The sequence below is a fragment of the Budorcas taxicolor genome, chromosome X (assembly GCF_023091745.1).
Source record: "Budorcas taxicolor isolate Tak-1 chromosome X, Takin1.1, whole genome shotgun sequence".
In the NCBI taxonomy this organism is placed as follows: domain Eukaryota; kingdom Metazoa; phylum Chordata; class Mammalia; order Artiodactyla; family Bovidae; genus Budorcas; species Budorcas taxicolor.
Window position 1 is genome coordinate 92,933,562 of NC_068935.1, and position 23,275 is coordinate 92,956,836.

At 41.2% G+C, this 23,275-nt stretch overlaps 1 protein-coding gene across 1 annotated transcript; it reads right to left on the minus strand.

Moving 5' to 3' along the window:
- Positions 1-1,282: 1,282 nt before the first annotated feature.
- Positions 1,283-22,265, minus strand: ALAS2 (5'-aminolevulinate synthase 2). The gene is made up of 10 exons (XM_052663545.1): positions 22,085-22,265; positions 21,301-21,423; positions 20,358-20,468; positions 17,833-18,055; positions 17,094-17,278; positions 14,369-14,548; positions 11,652-11,816; positions 10,837-11,105; positions 5,569-5,731; positions 1,283-1,446 (listed from the first exon to the last, which is right to left on the minus strand). Exons 1-10 carry the CDS (start codon positions 22,263-22,265, stop codon positions 1,283-1,285), a joined length of 1,764 nt encoding a protein of 587 aa, XP_052519505.1.
- Between the last annotated feature and the right edge of the window lie 1,010 nt (positions 22,266-23,275).

A 23,275-nucleotide genomic window follows, 5' to 3' on the forward strand; every position in this document is an offset into this window, starting at 1 on the left:
GCACCATGTCATATGGACATTTTGGATGTGCCCCATAAAGTTGAGTTAGAGATGTTATCTCAGTCACGGGTTTGAACTCCTAAGAAGTGATGAAGGAAGAGTGGTGCTCACCATAAAGGTTCTCTGTTTAGTTGGGGTTTCCTGTACTGCTGAGGTTGGGTCATCAAGGGAGATGGGTATGGTGGGACAGAAAGCTCAGGTGGGCTGTATGAAAGTGTTAATCACTCAGTCATGTCCGACTCTTTGTGACCCCATGGAGTGTAGCCTGCTAGGCTCTTCTGTCCATGGGATTCTCCAAGCAGAATACTGTAGTGGGTTGCTGTTCCCTTCTCCAGGGGATCTTCCTGACCCAGTGATTGAAGTTGGATCTCCTGCATTGACAGGTGGATTCTTTACAGTCATGAATCATCAGGGAAGCCCCAGGCTGTGTAGCTTTAAACCAATGTTTCCCAACTGATGTGTCTCACAGCTGCCACAGATGTGTTAAAGGGTGGAAAGAAATGGATCCCTCAAACCTAGAGTTGCCAGACAGGACCAGGAATTAATTGTACAAGTGTTAGGAAATATTGCCTCCTAGGCAGGAAATATTAATTCACCCAAGTGTTCATGGACATGTTTTCAGTGTGTTATGACCTAGAGAGGTTGGGAGCCTTGCTTTGAACAAGTTGCTTGCTATAGCCAAGCCTCTTTCCCACCTTGGGAAATAGAACTGATAAGTACTCTTCTATAAGGTACTGTGGGAAGGAAAGAGGATAATGGATTGAGGAGAATATCCATTCTCTCTGTTGGAAAATACCTTCAAGCTTTTGGGGAACCACTCCTTTCCTCCAGGCAGATTGATTTAGGCTGATTCCATCTCCTTGCTTCAGGGACTACCTGGGGCCAAAGTTTTCAGGTCTACAAATGAAGAGTCAATCCCTGGATTTTTGGTGAAACCATGGGGAGAGAATCATTTAATATAAATCTTCCAAGTGTCCTGGCTCTGTGCAACTCACTGTGTAGTTTTTGGCCTCTCCCTCTCTCTGAATCTGTTTCCCTCTCAGTAAAATGGGACGGTCAGATCAACAGGTGATCAATGGTTTCCTCATGGCTCTGCCACTTGTCTGAGGGAGACAGGTATAATGCAATTATCTGTTCTCTGTCAAACAAAGAGCTACAAATGCTACACTTTGCTCTTTATTTTCAGACTCAAGTCAGCTAAAGGCACACAAAGCAGAGGACAGGAGGCAGCCCAGCTTCAAGTGAAGTGCAGGTGGAGTGGGGATCCAAAGCAGCTGGTTTCTTAGGCATAAGTGGTGACATACTGGGGCCCCATGTTCCCAAAGTAGGAACGTTCCCACTCACTCATGAGCTCGAAGTGTACAGGACGGCGGCAGAAATTGCAGGCAGCTATAGATATATCCTGGAGGGGGAGTCCCACCTCAGTCCAGGCTTCTAGCAGCTTCTCTGAAGGTGATGAGGGGAAGGGAGGGAAATAATTGGTTAGAGTATGTCTTAATTCCTGTGCCACATTACAGATGTGCCAAGATACTGATCCCCTCAACCCTTTGAGATATCTCAGAACTAGAAATAGCCTGATTAGTTTGCTCCTTTGTGTGATGTGAATATTACCATTTGTGTATGGGTGTTGTGATGTATAAAAGTTTGAGAAGCACTCATGTGACATAATTTGAAGCTGTACTGGCCTGGCCTGAACCACTTCCTAAGTACATGACATGGTGTAACTCAAGAAGTGAATCCATCTACTTGGAAACTCAGCCTGGTGAGGAAGATGACACTGACAGTAAACACACAGTGTCATCAGTATTGTGACCTGGGAGCCTGGGGCAGGGGTTTTTCCTAGAGGGAGTGGGGAGCCCAGAGGACAGAACCTGACCTCTCTGTCAGAAGTACCTCAGTTGTGTCCCAGGGCTCTGTCCCTGGCTCTTTTTTCATGCTTATTCCCTGTGTGATCTCATCTAGTTTCATGGCTTTAAACACCATGTATATGCTGGTGATTCTGAAATTTTCATATCTAGCCCAAAGCTCTTTCCTGAATTATAGACTTGTATATCCAATTGCCTTTCTGTGTCTTCACCTGGATATCTAATAGGCATCTGTAACTTAACCTGAGCACAACTGAGCTATTGATCTCCCTACCCTCCACCAAGTCTACCTTACTTTCAGCGTTAACCATCTCAGTTGATGGCAATGCCAGTTGCTCAGTACAAAAATATTTGAGCTATCCTTTATTTTTCTCTTTCTCTCCTATGACACATCCAGTCTATTAGCAAAAACCATTGGTTCTACCTTCAAAATCTGACCACTTCTTACCACCAATGCTATCCTCAGGTCTGAGCCACCATTATTTGTTTTTCATTTTTTAATTCTGAAGATTTTTTATTAAAAAGCAAATTCTTTGCTATGTGACATCCAATGGCTTGGAAATTTTAATCCCGTCTTTTGTCACCATTATTTCTTAACCTGGAATATCACAGTAGCCCCCTAATGGATCTCCCTGCTCCCACTCTTTCAGTCTATTCTCAACATAGAAGTCAGAGAAACTCTTGAAACCTGAATCAGATTCAGATATGTTACTCATCTGCTTAAATCCTTCAGAAGGCTTTCTATTTCAGAGTTCCCTGGTGGCTCAGACAGTAAAGCATCTGCCTACAATGTGGGAGACCCGGGTTTGATCCCTGGGTCAGGAAGATCCTCTGGAGAAGGAAATGGCAACCTGCTCCAGTACTCTTGCCTGGAAAAATCCCATGGACGGAGGAGCGTGGTAGGCTACAGTCCATGGGTTCAGAAAGAGCTGGACATGACTAAGCGACTTCACTTTTCTTTCACTTTCACAGTTAAAGCCATACCCCTTCCAGTGGCCTGCCATACCTTACACCGTCTGGTCCATATTGCTCTTCCTCAGTTTTCTCTCTCTTTCCCTCTTATTCACACCATTCCATCCATACTCATCTACTTATTGTTATTCAAATACAAGAGGAATACTGCTGTGTTAGGGTCTTACCTGTTTTAGGCTGTTCTTTCTGCCTGGGATGCTCTTCTCTTGATTTCTTCCCAGCTGACTCCTTCACTTCCTTTATATCTTTGCTCAAGTGTCACGTTGGTGGTCTCTATCCATAGCACTTTATTTAAGGCTGCAATCTTCCTCTCCAAGCTAGCCCCTGTACCCACCCCCAGCACTTTCTATCCCCTTTCTCCTGCTATATTTTTCCTCATAAATGCTTAGAATTACCATGCTATTTGATTTGCACTTATTTTTAAGTGTTCCTTTTTTATTATCTCCTACTAGTCTGTAAGCTCCAGAAGGATAGAGATTTTGTGTCTGTTTTGTTTAGTGGTGCTCAATAACTATGTGTTGAAAGAATGAATGAAAGATGCCTGATTACGTCTAGAAGATGAAAAGAGGTAAGTCAGAGTAAGAGATGAGGGAAGGCATTCCACTCAGAAGGAAGCATCATTAACAAAATCCCAGAAGTAAGAGGCTAGAGCTAAGTGAGGGAACTGTAAGTCATTCAGAGTAGCTGGAGAAATAAAATGAATGTGGGGAAGAAGAGAAAGCATAGAGATCACCATGTTGAAGGCACTGAATGCTATGCCAAGGAGGTTTGACTATTCTCCAGGCCAGTGTCTCCAGTTTGGGGGCTATATATCTTATTAGTACAAAAGTTCTAATACCTACCTCCAATGTATGTATTTTTTTTTATATATACTACGTACATATATCATTGTCAGTCTATATATTAGAGATCGGTATCAGTAATGCTTAATTTAATATTTTTTAAGATAAAACATAAATATACAATTCTAATAAATCCCCTTACCCTATGGATGATCTTGCATACCTCACCTTGGGAGACCACTGCTCTAGTCAAGACAGTAGGGAACTATGAAGAGGTTGAAACTAAGGAGCTATATGATCAGATTTTTAGAAAAATCCCTCTGATTGGTCAGTATGGATAAAGGATTAGAGAAAAGCAGGAAAATTAGTTAAGAAGAAATCACATTGACATGGATTTAAAAAGTAGCAATGGAGAAATGAGATTTGAGAGAGATTGTAGAGAACATTTGCAAGATTTCATGATGGGTTGGCTATTACTTTGAAGGACTGACTGACTGGTGGAGTCATGGTGAATGCCTCTCATATTTCTTTCTTGCAAAAGCCCAGCATAAGTGGACACTTAGAGAACTGATAATACTGAAAGCTCTATAATTGAAGCCTAGTGCAAAGAAGGCTTAGCAAGAGGTCCAGAAGTCTAGATCATTAGCTCAGAGAGGTATGTGGTATGAGATCTAGTGGTATGAGCATGGAGGTAGAAACAGATTCTCCAGTTCAAACCTAGCAGATATATGACTTTGGACCAGTTACTATATATTTTGATACCTCAGTTTCTACATATATAAAATGGAAATGCTAATAATACCATCTCTACCCCATGAGGATTAGATGAGTTAATACATGTAAAGTATTTAGAACAGTTCTTGACACATGGTAAGTGCTTAATAAGTGTTGGCTAGCATTATTTGATGCTTTTAAATGAATGAATGAATGGCATCTACCTGTCTTGTTTTCCTAGTACTCTCATTCTGCCTATGCTCCAGACAAACAAAACGCTTAGCTAATGTATGCCCTCTGCTTTCCTATCTCTAGGTCTGTGCTTATCAAATTCCCTTGTTCTGAAATACCCTTCTTACACCATACCACAGGTACTTCAAGGTACAGCAGAAGGATTTCCTTACCTATGAAGCCTACTTAATTTCACCTTTCTTACCCTCTCTAGCCATAAGTGAACACTCTCCTTTTAGCTCCCAGAGTATTGGAGCTCACCACACTGGACCAGTACCACCCATGTTTATGTCTGTCTCCTTTGCTATGCCATCAACTGCTTATGTGTCTTTCACCCAACAGACCTAGAATAAGAACCTGCTCTATGCTGGCCCTGTACCCAGAAGGAATCCAGTAAACTTTAGGTGAATTGGGCACCTTAAGGATAAAACCTAAGGTATTCAGCTCTACAAGCCTTCAAACTGTGTGTTGTCTTTGCAGATTCATAGGCAAACTCTCCTCTACCTTATTGCATTCTTACTTTCCTACATTCCAGTAATATCTGGTTGTTCTTGATATGTCCAAGCTTACTTCTCATTCTCTTCCTTGCGTTTCTCCGTGCTCTTGCTTCTACTGGGAATATCTCTTCTGCATCCTCTTTCTTCTCTTGGTCCAATACCACACCCCTTTGCAAGACTCAGCTCAGGTTGTCACCTCCACTAAGAAACCTGTCCTGAAGCCAGGCCCCTCTTCTGCTCCTAAAACTCCGTCATTCATTCTCTCTGTTGAACTTCAATCACTCCTTGAAGTCATTGTTTGAGTCTGCTATGGTCTCCTCAACCAAACTGAAGCCCTATGAATATAGGAAGTGTTTCTCATTCATTTATGACCCTAGTATAGGGTCTAGCACATAAGAGATGTTTCAGAAATGTATTTTTAAACTGAACGGCATCCATTGTTAACTTCTTAAGATAATGAGGCTGAAGGAAAGAAGAGTGCTGTAGACACCCATGTTGAGGACTTACCCACAAAGTCTTCCATCATCTGAGGGCTGTGGTGGGGGGAGGGTGCCAAGCGCAGCAGCTCCTCACCCCGGGGGACAGTTGGGTAGTTGATGGCCTGCACATAGATGCCATGCTTGGAGAGCAGGAGATCACAGATCCTGCTGTTCAGCAATGCATCACCCACCTGGACCCAGGAGAAAAGCTTGTCAGTATCTGCTCCCCTGGCCCTACTATTGCTAGCTCTATTAAGTAGGTGGAGGGAATCAGATCAAGGAACTCCACTGAACTTGGGGGCATATATTTTCATAAGCATCTTAGCCAGTGGCAGGTCTAGAATCTCTTATCAAGGAGTTGCTCAGTGGCAGCAGTCTGACTTAAGATACATGCATCCCAATGTTCACAACAGCACTACTTACAATAGCCAAGACATGAAAACAATTTAAGTTCCTATCAACACATAATTGGCTTAAGAACATGTGGGGTGTGTATGTGTGTACACACACACATATACATATGTGCATACATACATAAAATTGAATATTAGCCACAAAGAAGTGAAATATTTTCATTTGTGGAAATATGGATGGACCTAGAGAATATTATACTAAGTGAAGTGAGTCAGAAAGAGAAAGACAAATATATCACTTATATGTGGAATCTTAAAAAATAATACAAATGAATCTATAACCAAAACAGAAACATACTCATAGAAAACAAACTTATGGATGCCTAAGGGGAAAGAGGGGCTTCCCAGGTGGCTCAGTGGTTAAGAATCTGTCTGCTAATACAGGAGACTTGGGTTTGATCACTGGGTTGGGAAGATTCCCTGGAGAAGGAAATAACAACCCACTCCAGTATTCTTGCCTGAGAAATCCCATGGATAGAGAACTCTATGGCAGTCTATGGTCTATGGGGTTGTGAGAGTTGGTTAGACATGACTTTGTGACTAAAAAACAATGAGGTATAAGGGAGGGGTAAATTAAGAGTATGGGAATGATAGGGAGGGAACACAGCCCTGCCAATCAACAGAAAATTAGATTAAAGATTTACTGAGCATGGCCCTACCCATCAGAACAAGACTCCATTTCCCCCTCAGTCAGTCTCTCCCATCAGGAAGCTTCCATAAGCCTCTTATACTTCTCCGTCAGAGGGCAGACAGCATGAAAACCACAATCACAGAAAATTAACTAATCTGATCACATGAATCAGCCTTGTCTAACTCAATGAAACCATGAGCCATGCTGTGTAGGGCCACCCAAGACATATGGGTCATTGTGGAGAGTTCTGACAAAACATGGTCCACTGGAGAAGGGAATGGCAAACCACTTCAGTATTCTTGCCTTGAAAACCCCATGAACAGTAGGAAAAGGCAAAAAAATAGGACACTGAGGGATGAACTTCCCAGGTCGGTAGGTGCCCAGTATGCTACTGGAGATCAGTGGAGAAACAACCCCAGAAAGAACGAAGAGATGGGGCCAAAGCGAAAACAACACCCAGTTGTGGATGTGACTGGTGACGGAAGTAAAGTCGAATGGTGTAAACAACAATATTGCATAGGAACCTGGAATGTTAGGTCCATGAATCAAGGCAAATTGGAAGTGGTCAAACAGGAGATGACAAGAGTGAACATCAACATTTTAGGAATCAGCGAACTAAAATGGACTGGAATGGGTGAATTTACCTCAGATGACCATTATATTTACTACTGTGGGCAAGAATCCCTTAGAAGAAATGGAGTAGCCATCATAGCCAACAAAAGAGCCCAAGATGCAGTACTTGGATGCAATCCCCAAAACAACAGAATGATCTCTGTTCATTTCCAATGCAAAGCATTCAATATCACAGTAATCCAAGTCTATGCCCCAACCAGTAATGCTGAAGAAGTTGAAGTTGAATGGTTCTATGAAGACCGCAAGACCTTCTAGAATGAACACCCCAAAAAAGATGTCCTTTTCATTATAGGGGACTGGAATGCAAAAGTAGGAAGTCAAGAAACACCTGGAGTAACAGGAAAATTTGGCCTTGGAGGACAGAATGAAGCAGGGCAAAGGCTAATAGAGTTTGCCAAGAGAATGCACTGGTCATTGCAAACACCCTCTTCCAACAACACAAGAGAAGACTCTACATATGGACATCACCAGATGGTCAACAACAAAATCAGGTTGATTATATTCTTTGCAGCCAAAGATGGAGAAGCTCTTTACAGTCAGCAAAAACAAGACCAGAAGCTGACTGTGGCTCAGATCATGAACTCCTTATTGCCAAATTCAGACTTATATGGAAGAAAGTGGGGGAAAACCACTAGACCATTCAAGTATGACCTAAATCAAATCCCTTACAATTATACATTGGAGGTGAGAAATAGATTCAAGGAATTAGATCTGATAGACAGAGTGCCTGAAGAACTATGGATAGAGCTTCGTGACATTGTACAGGAGACAGAGATCAAGACCATCCCCAAGAAAAAGAAATTCAAACAGGCAAAATGGTTGTCTGAGGAGGCCTTACAAATAGCTGTGAAAAGAAGAGATGTGGAAGGCAAAGGAGAAAAGGAAAGATATACCCATCTGAATGCAGAGTTCCAAAGAATAGCAAGGAGAGATTAAAAAAGCCTTCTTCAGTGATCAATGCAAAGAAATAGAGGAAAACAATAGAATGCGAAAGACTAGAGATCTCTTCAAGAAAACTAGAGTTATCAAAGGAATATTTCATGCAAAGATGGGCACAATAAAGGATAGAAATGGTATGGACCTAACAGAAGCAGAATTAAGAAGAGGTGGTAAGAATACATAAGAGAACTGTACAAAAAAGATCCTCACAACTCAGATAATCACTTCACAACCCAGATCACTCTCCTGGAGCCAGACATCCTGGAATGTGAAGTCAAGTGGGCCTTAGGACGCATCACTATGAACAAAGCTAGTGGAGGTGATGGAATTCCAGTCGAGCTATTTCAAATCCTGAAAGATGATGCTGTGAAACTGCTGCACTCACTATGTCAGCAAATTTGGAAAACTCAGCAGTGGCTACAGGACTGGAAAAGGTCAGTTTTCATTCCAATCCCAAAAAAAAGCATTGCCAAATGCTCATACTACTGCACAATTGCACTTACCTCACACACTAAAAAAGTAATGCTCAAAATTCTCCAAGCCAGGCTTCAGCAATACGTGAACCATGAACTTAACAGATGTTCAAGCTGGATTTAGAAAAGGCAGAGGAACCAGAGATCAAATTGACAACATCTGTTGGATCATTGAAAAACTGAGACAGTTCCAGAAAAACATCTTCTGCTTTATTGGTTACACCAAAGCCTTTGTGTGGATCACAACAAACTGTGGAAAATTCTTCAAGAGATGTGAAAAGCAGATTACCTAACCTGCCTTCTGAGAAATCTGTATGCAGGTCAAGAAGCAACAGTTAGAACTAGACATGGAATAACAGACTGGCTCCAAATCAGGAAAGGAGTAAGTCAAGGCTGTATAAATGCTGGGCTGGATGAAGAATAAGCTGGAATCAAGATTGCCAGGAGAAATATCAGTCACCTCAGATATGCAGATGGCACCACCTTATGGCAGAAAACAAAGAAGAACTAAAGAGCTTCTTGATGAAAGAGGAGAGTGAAAAATTTGGCTTAAAGCTCAACTTTCAGAAACTAAGATCTTAGCATCTGGTCCCATGACTTCATGGCAAATAGATGGGGAAACAATGGAAACAGTGACAGACTTTAAAAATAAAGCCCCTAAAAATAGGGGCTCCAAAATTGCTGCAGATGGTGACTGCAGCCATGAAATTAAAAGATGCTTGCTCCTTGGAAGAAAAGCTGTGACCAACCTAGACAGCATGTTAAAAAGCAGAGAGATCACTTTGCCAATAGATAAATAAAGATCTGTCTTGTCAAAGCTTTGGTTTTTCCAATAGTCATGAATGAATGTGAGAGTTGGACTATAAAGAAAGCTGAGTGCCAAAGAATTGATGCTTTCAAACTGTGGTGTTGGGGAAGACCCTTGAGAGTCCTTTGGACAGCAAGGAGATCCGACCAGGTCATCCTAGAGGAAATCAGTCCTGAATATTCATTGGAAGAACTGATGCTGAACTTGAAACTCCAATACTTTGGCCACCTGATGCAAAGAACTGAGTCATTTGAAAAGACTCTGATGCTGGGAAAGATTGAAAGTGGGAGGAGAAGCAGATGACAGAGGATGAGATGGTTGGATGGCATCACCACTCAATGGACATAAGTTTGAGTAAACTCCAGGAGTTGGTGACGGATAGGGAAGCCTAGTGTGCTGCAGTCCATGGAGTAGCAAAGAGTTGGACACTACTGAGTGACTGAACTGAACTGAACTGATGGGATTAACAGATAAAAGTTACTACCCATAAAATAGATAAGCAACAAGGATTTACTATATAATACAGTAAACTAATGGGAAATAATCTGAAAAAAATATGTAGCTGAATCACTTTGTTGTACACTTGAAACTAACACAATATTGTAAGTCAACTATATGCTGTGCTGTGCTTATTAGCTCAGTTTTGTCCAGTTCTTTGTGACCCCGTGGGCTGTAGCCTGCCAGGTTCCTCTGACCATTGGGATTCTCCAGGCAACACTACTGGAGAGGGTTGCCATGCCCTCCTCCAGGGGATCTTCCCAATTCAGGGACTGAGCCCAGGTCTCCCTCATTGCACCGAGATTCTTTACCATCTAAGCCACCAGAGAAGCCCAAGAATGCTGGAGTGGGTAGCTTATCCCTTCTCTAGGGGAACTTTCCAGACCCAGCAATTGAACTGGGGTCTCCTGCAGTGGAGGTAGCTTCTTTACTAGCTGAGCCACCAGAAAAGCCCCAAGTCAGCTATACTTCAATTTAAAAATTAAAGAGGGTAGAAGTGCTTCTAGGGACCTTGTCTTGAAGCTGTTTGCAGAAGAAGCATACTTAGCTAGTATGTTAATTTAGGGTAGTTCTGAGTAAGAAGATAAAACCCCAAGCGACTTCTGGGGTGTTGTCACTGGGTTAATTAAACATATTTGCAAAAGTAGTCTTTCTAAGGAACCCTGAATTAGCCCAAGGAACAGTACAGTCTACTAAGCATGAGATAATAGCTAATGTTAAAAAAAAAAAAAAGACTAGTTAATCCAGAATGAGTGATAATTTTCCAAAAGGGAAAGAAACTGATGATAAGGAGGTTGGTTAACAAGGAAACAGTTGACAGGAACAGGTTTCAGTTTGCTGGGTGCGGGAAGGCTCCCAGGAGAGATGGTGGAGAAGGCAATGGGCAATGTAGGACTCTCACCCGAATGGGGATGATGTGGCTGGGGCAAGGGATGACAGGAAGACCCCTGTCCATTAGTAGCTGACGCATGTGCTTGACATTGCGTTGATGGGCCCTCCTAAGGGCTTGGCCCTCCTCTCCTTTAAGCAGTCGCACGGATTCCAGAGCCCCGGAGAGCACCATGGGAGGCAGTGAAGTGGTGAAGATGAAGCCAGCAGCATAGGAACGTACCATGTCCACCAAGTCACGGGTGCTGGCAATGTAGCCACCCACACAGCCAAAGGCTTTGCCTGGAGACAAGAAGGAGAATAAGGAGGTTATGCACAGATCCTATTATCAGCCCCCTGAGGAACAGGGTAATTCAAGGCGATACACTAGAAGCTGGAACTCCAGACTCCCTTATCATCTTTCTTGTCTGTGACAAGCAGACAGAGCTGATAGTTGTGCTGCTTTGAGGTAGGACTTGCAAGCCCTGCCATGTGTACTGACTAGATATGCAGGAGCTGGGTGGGGACCTTCAACTGGTTAGATCCAAAAGTAGAGCTAAATGGAGCTTGGAACTGGGGTGGTGAAGGAGTTTTGATCCACAACTCCACTCACTGAATTGAACTTGGTAATTTGGCCCAGCTCAGGGGTCTTCTCAAAAAATCCTCCCGGACTTTGTCAGCAATTTTGCAGTGGGATGGGAGTGGGAGGAGAGAATCCAAGTGTTCTATAGCCTGGGCCATAAATTCTACCCAAATAGCCTTTGCCACTTTGTGGAGGAGGAAGAAAAAGTTCTTTTAGGGACTTCCTTTCTGGATTGTATATAAGGGTAACCCAAGGGACTCGCTTACCAAGAGTTCCAGAGATGATGTCAATCTTGTGCATAATTCCATCACGCTCCCCAATCCCAGCACCCCGGGACCCATACAGTCCTACAGCATGAACTTCATCCACGAAGGTCAGAGCCCCATACTGGTGGGCCACATCACACAATTCCTCAAGGGGACAGATGGCACCTGAGCAAAGCCATGAATAGAGGTAGATCATAACCCTTCTCCAGCTTCATCTCCAGCATGGAATTTGTGGTACATAACAACTATAGGTTGGGAAAGGGGGAGGGTGTGCACCCTTAGTTGGGACTATGCCAGACTTCTTCATAAGTGTCGATTGAGTTCACCCTACTCCTACCCAAGTTGTGTGTGTGTGCATTTTCCCCAGCCTGTGATTAAGGGTTACTTTTCTGTCTTTCTGTTACTTCATTCTGATAATATCTGTCCTCTTGCTTATGCTATTTGCCAGCCTCTCTCTGCCTTTTTCCCCCCTACAAGTCTGTGTATTTCCATCAAGTATTGGCACTAGCCTATATGATGCCTTTGTTTAAATAAATTAAAAAAATTCTCCTTTTGCTCCAGGTTAATGTTTTCAGATTTCACTCACCCTCTCTGCCAAGTGTTGTCAGCTGTGTCAATATCGTTTTTTCACTGGTCTTCCATATTTCTGTGTTTATGACCTTTTGCCACTCTCTTTTTATGACTATTTCCAACTTTGTTTCTGTGTCTCTATTTTCTATCTCTGTCTTTGTTTTTCTCTCTCCTCTCCCCCCCTTCCTCTGTGTCTTTGTTAGTATCTCTATCCCTCCTTCCCTCACTCACCTTCTTCTCTCACTTCTGTTCTCTCTTTCTTATTGTTTGTATCCCTTCATGTCTACCTTTCTGACTTTGGACTTTTTTCTCTGTATCTCTGTCTCTTTCTGAGGTTTTTTTTTTTTGTGTGTGTGTGTGTGTGTGTGTGTGTGCCTCTGTTTCAGTCTTTTCTGTCTCTGTGGGAAATATTTCTTTCTCATCCTGTCAATGTTGTTACCTGAGGGTACCCTCCCATAGACTCAGGCTCAATGTATTGAATGAAAGTGAATTAGAAGTAATCTGTATGTTCCTGTACATTTTCCATGCAGATTTACCATTTTCCCCTGTTATTCTATGCTGATAATTGTTTATAAGGTCTTCAAATGTCTGTGAATTTCATGCACAGATTTTGTGACCACTCTACATATACAAGAACCCATACATCTGTCATTCTCCATTCCTGGAAACTGATGGTGTAGGGGAGTGGAATACAACAAAAACTTCTTCATGTGGGAACAGGGACTCCAGGCTAGGATTAAAGTTTGTGAGCAATTGGTGGGACAACAGGAGGGGAGAAAACCACAAGAGTTGGAGTCCAAGACTAAGAGGACAGTGTAATGGTTCAAGCATCATTTCAATGGGAGGAATTCAGCACTAAATTGACAGTTTCAGCAGGGTTTCCACCATTCACTAAATAAAGAACCATTCATTTGCAAATGTAAGGAAGTAGAATAGTCCCAACATTCATTATTTCTGGTTTTCACTACAGAAATAATGATTTAGAGTAGTCTCAGTGGTAGAAATATGATCATTGCTGGTTGTGGAAATTTGGACGAGGGCATGACAATAAGTTTTTATATATATTCACTCACTTAAATACTCTCAGCTACTCTATTAATTATCATCTCAAATTTTAAAGATAAGGCAATTGAGACACAGCAATTAAGAAACTTGTCCAAGCTAGTAAGTTGTAATGCTGAGATTTGAACATGGATAGTTTGGTTCAACAGCTTGTGCATCACCATTATTTGATGTGATGGCACTTATACTGGCTAAATCCGAGAGTACAGTGGACTCTCCTTTGTTTCACTTGGAAAAGTGACACATTGAAATGAATTGAGGATTTCTTCACTTTAATAAACCTAGAAGATTATGCCTAAAATAGACGGTTTCTGCCTAAGAGGGACAACAATACAATGATTTGAGCATTGTTTCAGCTGGGGAAAGGAAAGAGGTAGGATGATCAAGGTGACTTATTTCTACTTAGATCATGATAAATAGAATGTCTTCCATCATCTCTTTCAAGCAGATATTTTACCTTGAGGAAAGCTGAAGTTCAGAGAGTTAAAGAGTTACCCAAGGTCACTGAGCTGGTAAGTGCTAGAGGTAGGATTTGAACCAAGATCTGACTTGAAAACCTGTTTTGATTCCAGTGCTACATATTGGACCCTAAAAAATCTCCCAGGTACTGATTTGTGAAAATTTATGCTGCAGGAACCAGACACTGGGATGATTGATCTGCACATCATTTCTAATGGAAGGAGCATCGTATGAAGAAATTGGACTTATACATTTTAGGGGTTCAGATACACATTTTGGCACCAGTTTACTGAACCAGCCAAGGTAACTTGGGTACTGTCTCTGCACTTCAGTTTCTTAACCTTTGAAATCAGTGTAATAGCTGTCTCCATCCTTTGGCATTTACTGTCTATGTGACCTTGGGCAAATCACTTCACTTCTTGGTATCTCAGTTTCCTCATATAAATAGAAATAATAATAGCACTTACCTCAGAATTATTGTGAAGATTAAGTGAAGTAATACATGTGAAATACTAATAATTTTGCTTGGTACATAATAAGCATTCTATAAATGTTAGCTATTATTATTATCATCGTAGTTTTTGTGAGACCAATGTTAGTAAACATACACTCACACATACGCTTACCATCCATGGAGTGAACAGTCTCAAAGGCCACAATTTTGGGTGTCTCAGGGTTGGACTTCTTTAGAAGTTTCTTCAGGTGGTCAGGGTCATTGTGCCTGAAGACAAACTTGGCAGCTCCACTATTGCGGATACCTTGGATCATGGAAGCATGGTTGCCTGCATCTGAGTAAATCTCGCACCCTGAGGAACCAGATGCATAGTGCTTAAGCTTCTATCCCAGTATTCACATTTCAACTTCAAGACTGACTTGGCAGGAGCAAAGAGCTAATCCTTTCCTCCATATGAAGCCTCTGCTCAGCTTCTCCCTTCTCTGGAAGCCTTTGTAACACCTCTTCCTCTCTTGGAAGAACTCTTCTGCCCTGAAATTCTGATCACTACACTCTTCTCTCCAGGCATTTTAACTCTGGCTTGGACTTTGATTCTCGGGGTGGAAGAAATTTAAATTTCCCAAGAACGCTCTAGAGTTTCCTGAGAATAGGGCTTACGTTCCTATTCCTAGACACCAAGATTAAGCCTTAGAAAGGAGTTTATCCCAGGGAATGTTTGTTAACTTGAACTGATGATATATTCTTCCTGATTTAGATGAAACCCCACCTTTTCCAGATAGTATACCTTTGCTCATTGTTACATGGAGATACTTAGACTTTCACAGTTTGAATCATAACCTCATTATAAGTCAGAGCTAGAAGGGCAATTGTTGACCATGGAATCTAGTCACTTTAATGTACAAGTGAGGAAGCTAAGTCTAAAGAAGGGGAGACTTTTGTCTAGGACCTGAGGAATCCAGGGCTTTTTCCTGGACAATGGTGGGAGAACAAGTAGAGGTGGGAAATTGGTGGATGGAATTGATTCCTGGGCCCCTAAACTTGCACTTACATCAAGTAACTGTGGCCTTATATTAGAGTAAGGGATCACTTCTACCTGTGGAAATCAGGCATGACTTCCCGGAGAACCTGCTGTGAAAGATAAGTAGACTGGAAGTTTCTTGGGAGCAGGGACCATAGCTTTTTGTCTTTCTGTTTCTGGTACCCAGATTAAGGGTAAGTGTACAGGAGATGTTAAGCAAACCTTTTTTTAATGAATGGATTAAAAAAAAAAACAGAATTACTGAATTTTAAGTGAGTGAATGAAAATATGAATTAGTATATTATTGAATGAAAAAATGTGAGGAGAGGTGTCAACAGATGAGCTTGAAGAGGTAGGTAGAGGCCAGATTATTGAAGGCTTTAGAAGGCATGATAAAGAGAAGGGCAGTGGGGATCTATCAAAGGGTTTGGGGCAGAGGAATAACAAAGATGGGCCTTTATTTTAAAAATATCATCTGGTTCTCGTGAAGAATATGTTGTAGGAAGGCAAAGGTGAAATCAGAAAAATGATGTTGGTCTTAGGATGTTGGCAGAGGAAATGAAAAGAAGTTGAATTCTAATGGCTGAAGGAGTTTACTGAAGACATTTCCAAAGATATTGGCTTGAGTTGGGGTTATGTGTGGTCTTGAAAAAAGTTTCTAAGAAGCAGTAGAGATGTTTATAGTGTGCTGAAATGTTTTCAAGAAGTGAGGAAATGGGTAGCAAGTGTGGAGACTTTTCTTAAGCAGTTTGCCTGTTATAAGGAGGGGACAGAATGGCAGTAACTAGAGAGTGAAGAGGAAAAAATTTTTTTGAGATGCAAGAGACTTAAACATGTTTAAAGAGCAGGAGAGGCTAAAGATACAGGAGAGAGAGAGGGAACTCATAGATCAAGATTCCTGATGAGGTAAAGGACACACAGAACACTGATGTAAGAATTAGTCAACAAGAAAAATGGCACCTCTTCTACTGTGACAGGAGATAAGGAATGAAAAGAAGCCATGTGAGAATGCTCATGAGTTTATAGGTAGTTTGAGGCAAGAAGTTGAGGACATTGCTGCCTAGAGTCTTCTGTTTTCTGTGTGGTAGGAGATGAAGTAATCTGCTGTGGGTGGAGGTGAGGTGGAGGTGTAAAAAAGCTGAAGAGAATAGGGTTTGGCAAAATTTCCTTGGAGACTTAGAGGACTGACTATGGAAACAGGATTGCCAGAAAGCATAGAAGACAGTAGAGGTTGAGGACCATGAATTATTAGTGGCTCCCATCTAGGTAATTATGTAATACCAGTATTGACATAGAGAAGGTGGAGAGTTGCATTTATCTGGGATTGGGTTATGATGGAAGAATTGATAGGCATATGAGTTGAGGACATTGCTGGTTAGAGGATGGGAGAGTGGGAAGATGGGATTCAGATGAGCTCTGGTGTACAAGTGAAGAGATTAGCTTTAGGCAGGAGAGAGAATGAAAAAGGGTAGATGAACAGTGAGATAAATTTGTGGGCTTAGTGGCTGTAAGTTAAAGGACCTCTTGTTTGGTGGCTTCTGTTTAATTTGTGTTGTAAGATGTGAGATTATTTGCTAAGATTGAAGGAGGAGGTAGCCACAGGTTTTAGAAGGGGAAAGAAAGTTTGAAAAAGCTGATATAGGGATATAAAAGGACTATTTATAAGTGTTGAGTGCAATTGAGTTGGGAAATGATAAATTTATGATGTTACCCTTCAGTGAGGTTAGGATATAGTCATCCAGTGTTGAGGGTATGCAGGATGGGTAAGGACAAAGGGCATTGGGAGCAAGTGAACTCAGAAGACAGGGAAGGGCTGATGGAGACAGTAAGCCTGGATGCAGGATACTAGCCCTGAACAAAGTTTTGGCTCTGGGCTTACCTGGCAAGATCTTGGCCAAGGTGAAGAGAGTGGAGTCATTGGCCACAAAGCAGGAAGAGAAGAGCAGGGCTGAGTCCTTCTGGTGCAGCTCAGCCAGCTCTTGCTCCAGCTCAACATGGAACTTACTGGTACCCGAGATGTTGCGGGTGCCACCAGCTCCAGCTCCATGGCGCTGCAGGATCTCTCTGGCCAGGAGAAAACAGGGGAAGAAAGGAGAAGAAACTCTTATCAGATACTGAGAAACCATAGATTTCTCTTCCTTGATAGGGGTCAATGTTAACTTAGTGAGTCTCTGAGTTGTGTCCTATATGACAAAGTAGAGGTCGGTATGGGGGCAATGAGGAGAAATGGACCTTCCCTCTTAGGCTGAAAGCACTCAGGGAGAGAAGGAGAAGCTAGATTGGTCTTGATTAGCTTGGAAGATCTTTTAGAGAAGGTTGCACACCATCTCTGGTAATACTCATTCTGTAGCCAGAGTAAGAACTCATGGAGGGTGCAACTTGTTTGATTTCTCATCCTATCCTTTGTAGCACTGGACACCAAAGAGTTTGGAAAACTAGGCTTGTTGACTTAGTTCCTGTCCAAGGATTAGATTTGTTGAAAGACCTTAAGACAAAAGGGATGTTGGGTGGAACCCAGGTTTCCACCATCAGCTCTGCCTTTTCCTTCTATGTGTGGCTTTGGCTCTTCTCTGGATATCTCCCTGTGGGCTCATCATGGCTCAGACCCTACTACTCACTGTGTGGCTTGCAAGACCCGAGGGTGCCGGCTCATGCCCAGGTAGTCATTACTGCACCATACAGACACATCCTTTGAGGTCACAGATGCCTCAAAGAAGTGTTCAGCAAAGGGGTATGCATCAGCCCAGCGATTCACAGTCTTGAAAACACGATAGGTGTGGTCCTGTTTCTTCTCCATGATTTTGTCCCTAAAAAACTGGTCATAACCAAAGACATGGTCTCCTGTGGGAGTAGAGACGGGGATGAAAAGGATTTATTTTAAATTACTTCCTGGCTAGTCCATATTTTATTTAATGCAGTTGATTTGTAGTTCTCCGGTTCTCTTTCCATTTATTCATTTATTTGATCAGTCATTAACTTACTGGGTCACATTAATGCTCTACTACTTAATTCAACCATCCCTTTGCTTACTCACTGACTCATTCACTTGTTATACATTCACTCAGGCCTCCTACCCCTTGCATGGCCTCATCTCTTTTCCCAGGGTTAGTATGGCACCCTCCTCCCAGAAGTACCACCTCAAGTTTCAGTGGGAAGAGTGTTGATGGGTCTAGTTCTGGCCATAGTTCTGCTACTTCCTAGTTGCGTAATATTGACAAGTCATGAATCCTCTTAGTCTTAATTTTCTTACCTATAAAATGGGACTAATAATATCTTCATCACAGAATTATGACCATCTGATGACAAATAGAATGTAATACATCCAAGCCAATATCTGGCACATAGTACTATTATTGTGACTATTGTAATATAGTAGTATAGTAGTAGTAGTAAGAATAATAATTTTAAATAATATTATTGTAGCCAACATTTAATAAGTGCCTATTACATGTAATACCCTCTCTTAGTAACTTTATAGTTATTATTTCATTTATTCTTTATAATAATCCTATGTGGAAAGTTCTATTAGCATCTCCATTTTACAGATGAGGAAGAGTCTACTTCTTTAACCACTACAAAATGGAGCAACCTTATTTTTAGAATTGAAATATAATGTATGCCACCAGGCTTGTTAAACTCCAGAACTCTATCCACGAGACAGAAATCATGATTGTTGCAGATGGTAACTTATATGGTAGGAGTGTACACTAGTAATATCTTTGCTGTAGGGATGTTTGGAAATATGTACCAAGAGATTTTTAAATGCACATGCTGACATACCTAGGGAAATATTTGCAGCATGTTTAGCATAAAACTTGGTATCCAGAATTTATGTTTTAGAAACTCTGAAAATTACTATGTAAAATTTTAACCCAATAGAAACGTGGGCAAAGAATATAACCAGACCATTCAACAAATGTAGTAAAAAGATGCTTAATCAGGGAAAGTCAACTGCAAAACAAGTTTTCACTCATCAAATTGACAAAGATTTAAAAGTTTGATACTATCAAGTGCTGGATAGTGTGTGAGAATATGGATTCTCTTTGATAATTAGTATACCACTTTGGAGGACCAATTGGCAATATTTATTAATATTGAAAATGTGTACACCTTCACATCCTGAGATTTCCACCTCTTAGTGTCTATTGTAGAGAAACATTTACCTATCTACATGAAGAGGTACATTCAAGGATGTTTGTTGCACCACTGTTTGTAAGAGAAAAAACTGGAAGCAACCCAATTGAGGAATAGCTAACTAGTTTCTAGTATAGCCATATATAGTCTAAGAATACTATATGTTATCTTTGTGGAGATATGTCATCCTATGTGGAAAGTTCTATTAGCAATCTATTACATATATATGTATGTAAAACCAACATACAATATAAAGTGGAAGAATACACACAAAAAATTGGTATAATTACATGAAGATGCTTGGTTGATTAAATGATGTTGCATTCATGCTACAGGACACATTTCAATCATTTATAATTATTATTCAGCTCTATGTTTAGGGACATGGAATAATGCTCATGACATATTGTTAAATGAACGAAGAACAACAGTAAACTCGAGGTGGAATGAGATCACATTTCTAATAAAAACATGTATGTGCAGGGAAGTATAGTTTTGTAGGTGTGTGTTTAGTCACAGGAAAATATCTGGAAAAAATAAGAAAATTAATGGTGGATGGTGGAGCTCCGATTTAAATTTCCCTCTTTATATTCATTTTGTATTGGGAAAATAAAACAAATTCTGTCATGAAAAATTATTATAAACACACACAAGAGAAGGGGAAGAGTTCTCTGTGAAGGATGAGCGTTTCTGAGGGAAGCATGGAGAAAAAATGATAGGAATACATCTAATATTTAATGAAGCTTCATAACAAGTTAGAGGCACTTCTGTAAGTGTAATTTTATTTTCTTCCTGTAATAACTTGTTAAGGTATTGAAATCTCACTTCAAGGAAATGACTTACTTTCCAAAGCATGCAGATCCAACAAGTGCCAGCATTAAAATTTAAACTCAGACTCCCTTGGGCTCTAAAGTGATTCTTTGCCATTTCCTCTGCTGTGTCAGTGCACAGCATTTCAGCATTCCTTCCATATTCCTACCCCCTTTTACTTCCATCTCAGGAAACTCACCAGCCATGTTGTTCTGAATCAGGTGTGTGACCTTCTCTGAATTTTTCTCTGGCTCTTGGGGACTGGAGAATGGCTTCCTCAGGCTGGTTGAGGCCAGAGAGATGGGCACGTCTGAGAGGGAGTATGGGATCCATTGGCCATGAAAAGAGGGAGGGGAGGGAAAAGAAAGCATGTGTGGTCCTCTTTAAACTCAATACAACATATATAAATTCAAGGTTAGAAAGTAGAGAAGCCTTGTACAGAGAGAAGAAATATTCTGAAAAGTAAGCTTTTTCTCATCTCCCCAAGTGGAGACTTATATGTCATGAAACCATCCGTAAGGTGAATTATACTTTTCTTCACTAGGACTTTCCCTTGGGTGAGATAACTGGAACAGCAATGCTGAGTCTTGCACTTGGAAGGTAAATGCAGGATAGTGTCCCTTACTCTTCTTTTCTGAAAGTCATTAGAATTCAATTTTGAAAATTTTACTCTTAATTATATCCCACAAAGTTCTGTGAAAGATGTTGACAGTATAGCCAACTCTCAAGTGTGATTATCTTGAATGTTTTGCACCAATTGAATTGACCTGACCTCAATACTCATCTAAAGAATGTACCTACTTCCAAAACTTACTCTTTCATGCAAATCCAGATTGTTATAGAGTAGTGTTGCTTATATGTGGGAGCCCAGTCTGTTGGAATCCATTTAGTCACTTGGGAGAGAGCAGGCAGAAGCTCATTTTAGACTAATAGCTAAAAGTTATAGAAACATGCATATGTGTTGGGGAGGGTGAATTTCAGTGCACAGTTTAAGCTATTGCCTACCGTGGTTCTCCTAGAAAAGACTAGACTTCCATCATGGAATGTGTACCAGTTGTCTTTGGATTAGCCTAGCTCAGGACCATGATAAAATGAAATCAAGCAATGTGTAGATGTTAGATGAGGTAGAACTTAACTCCAACCTGTCTTGAAAGTCTTCACGTCTTCTTGGACTTCTGGGGCTGCTTTTTGCACAATTTTACTCTTTCCATCCTGGAGTTCCAACAGCATGAAGGGACAGTGGCTCTTGGCCCAAGATGGAGAATCTATGCAAAGAGAGTAAGTGGTAGTGAATTTCTAGCTATAAGTTTCTAGCTGTAAATTTAACGATGGTCACTGAGATGTTCTATAACTAAAAGCTCTATCTCAGGCTATGGTAGAGACACAAAGATGGATGTATCTTGTCCCTATGCTAAGGGAGTTCCTAAGTTGTTGGGAATGGCACATACTGAAGACACATTATGAACAGTGCTGGGATGGGAAGGAAGACATGGGCTAGAAGAGGGAAGGGACATGATCCAGAATTGCAATTGGACAGGCTGGAAGTCTAGGCAGGCTTCACAGAAGAGATGGTGTCCAAGTTAAGTGTTACATGAGAAGTTTGAGGTGCTCTGGAAAAGATAATGGGACAGAGTCATTTGGGACAGGAGCAAAGACATAGAAACTTAAAATGATGGTTAATCCAGACAATTTTAAGTAGTTTCAGCATGACTGGAGTATATAGAATGTGAGGGGCATGAGAATGAGACTCTTTTTAGAGATACTGACGTAAGTCAGAAGTGAGGTGTATTTTTAGGCCAGTTTATTCTTCATTGACACTTTTCACATGAACCCTCCCAGTTATTAGGTAACAATGACCAGTATGACTTGGAGTTTTATCTCTAAGACCCAGACATTTTCCCCCATTTGTCAGCAGTGACTTCTTACCCCCTCCAGCCTTGGTTGCTTTAAGGTGGATTTGAGAAAAACTTGGTCCTTGGGTGGCCAGAATGGGACAACGTCCAATACCAAACAGGAACTGGTGAGTCTTAATCATCTTGCCCAGGAGGCCTGTGGGGCTCCGGATAAGCACTGGGCAACGCTGTAGCAACATGGCTGCTGTCACCATCTTGAGCCTGAAGTTCTGCATAAGATATGGAAGAGATGAGATTCCACTATGAAGTCCTGGCCAAAAGTCAAGCATCATTCTTATGTTTGATACTTTGCCTTTAGCTTCTCACCTGATGTTTGCTCCCCTCCCCAGAAATGCCTTTACTGTTATTTCAGAGTAAGAAATTTCCCAATCTTAAAATGTACCAAAGGGGCATCTGAGAGGAAGAAACAAGAAACTGATCATTAGATCAAAGAGGTAAAGAAATGAGTTCCCACTGGAGATGAGAAAGCCTGAATTTCTGATTGTTTTAGACTTGACTACTGACCTACTCTGTGATGGTAAGGATCATTGAAGTATGTTGTGTGTGGCAGGATAAGAGTTGACAACCCACCAACCCTTTGATCAACACTTAAGGCCAAGACTCATTCTAAGAATATTGGCCTCAGCTAAATGAAGATTCAACCTGCTAATGTAGACAGATGCCATTGACCAGGGCTCCTGAAGCTTGGCTAGGGGTCTTTCCTGAGCAGGCCCAGCCAGAGAGACAAGCTTGAGGCCACAGGTACCAATTTAAGTAGATTCAGGAAAATAGAATGAAAGGGTACATGTCCCACCAGACTGGGAAAAGCACAAATAGAGATGTAGATGAAAACAAGCCAAGCCCCAAGGGATCTGGGAAACATCTATTTGTGAATGAAAGAGGCAGAGGCTAAAACAGATATTCATTGAATATTTTATTCAAATTTATTCAATAAATTTATTGAATTTAAATAAGTATTTATTGAGTTTATTGAATATTTATTCAATAAATGTTTATTGAATTTGGGAGTAAATTAATGAATGAGCAGGAACTCAGAGGGAAAAGAATATGGAAAGAGTCATAAGAAATGAAAAATTAAGAAAGATAAAAGGTGGAAAGTAATAGAAAACAAAGTGCAATGGTAGTGATGGAGTTAGAACAATAGAAATTGCAGGAGAGAGAAAGATCAAAGTCAGAAGGAAAGGGGACAAGTAGAGATAAGAAC

What these genes read in the sequence shown, in the direction of transcription:
- ALAS2 (XM_052663545.1), bottom strand. Translation starts at nt 22,265, where the DNA reads ATGGTGACAGCAGCCATGTTGCTACAGCGTTGCCCAGTGCTTATCCGG. An exon ending in CGGGTCTTGCAAGCCACACA is followed by an intron (nt 17,279 to 17,832) that starts GTGAGTAGTAGG and finishes TCTCCTGGCCAG; the next exon opens with AGAGATCCTGCAGCGCCATG. An exon ending in GACTGTTCACTCCATGGATG is followed by an intron (nt 11,817 to 14,368) that starts GTAAGCGTATGT and finishes GGCTTTGCTCAG; the next exon opens with GTGCCATCTGTCCCCTTGAG.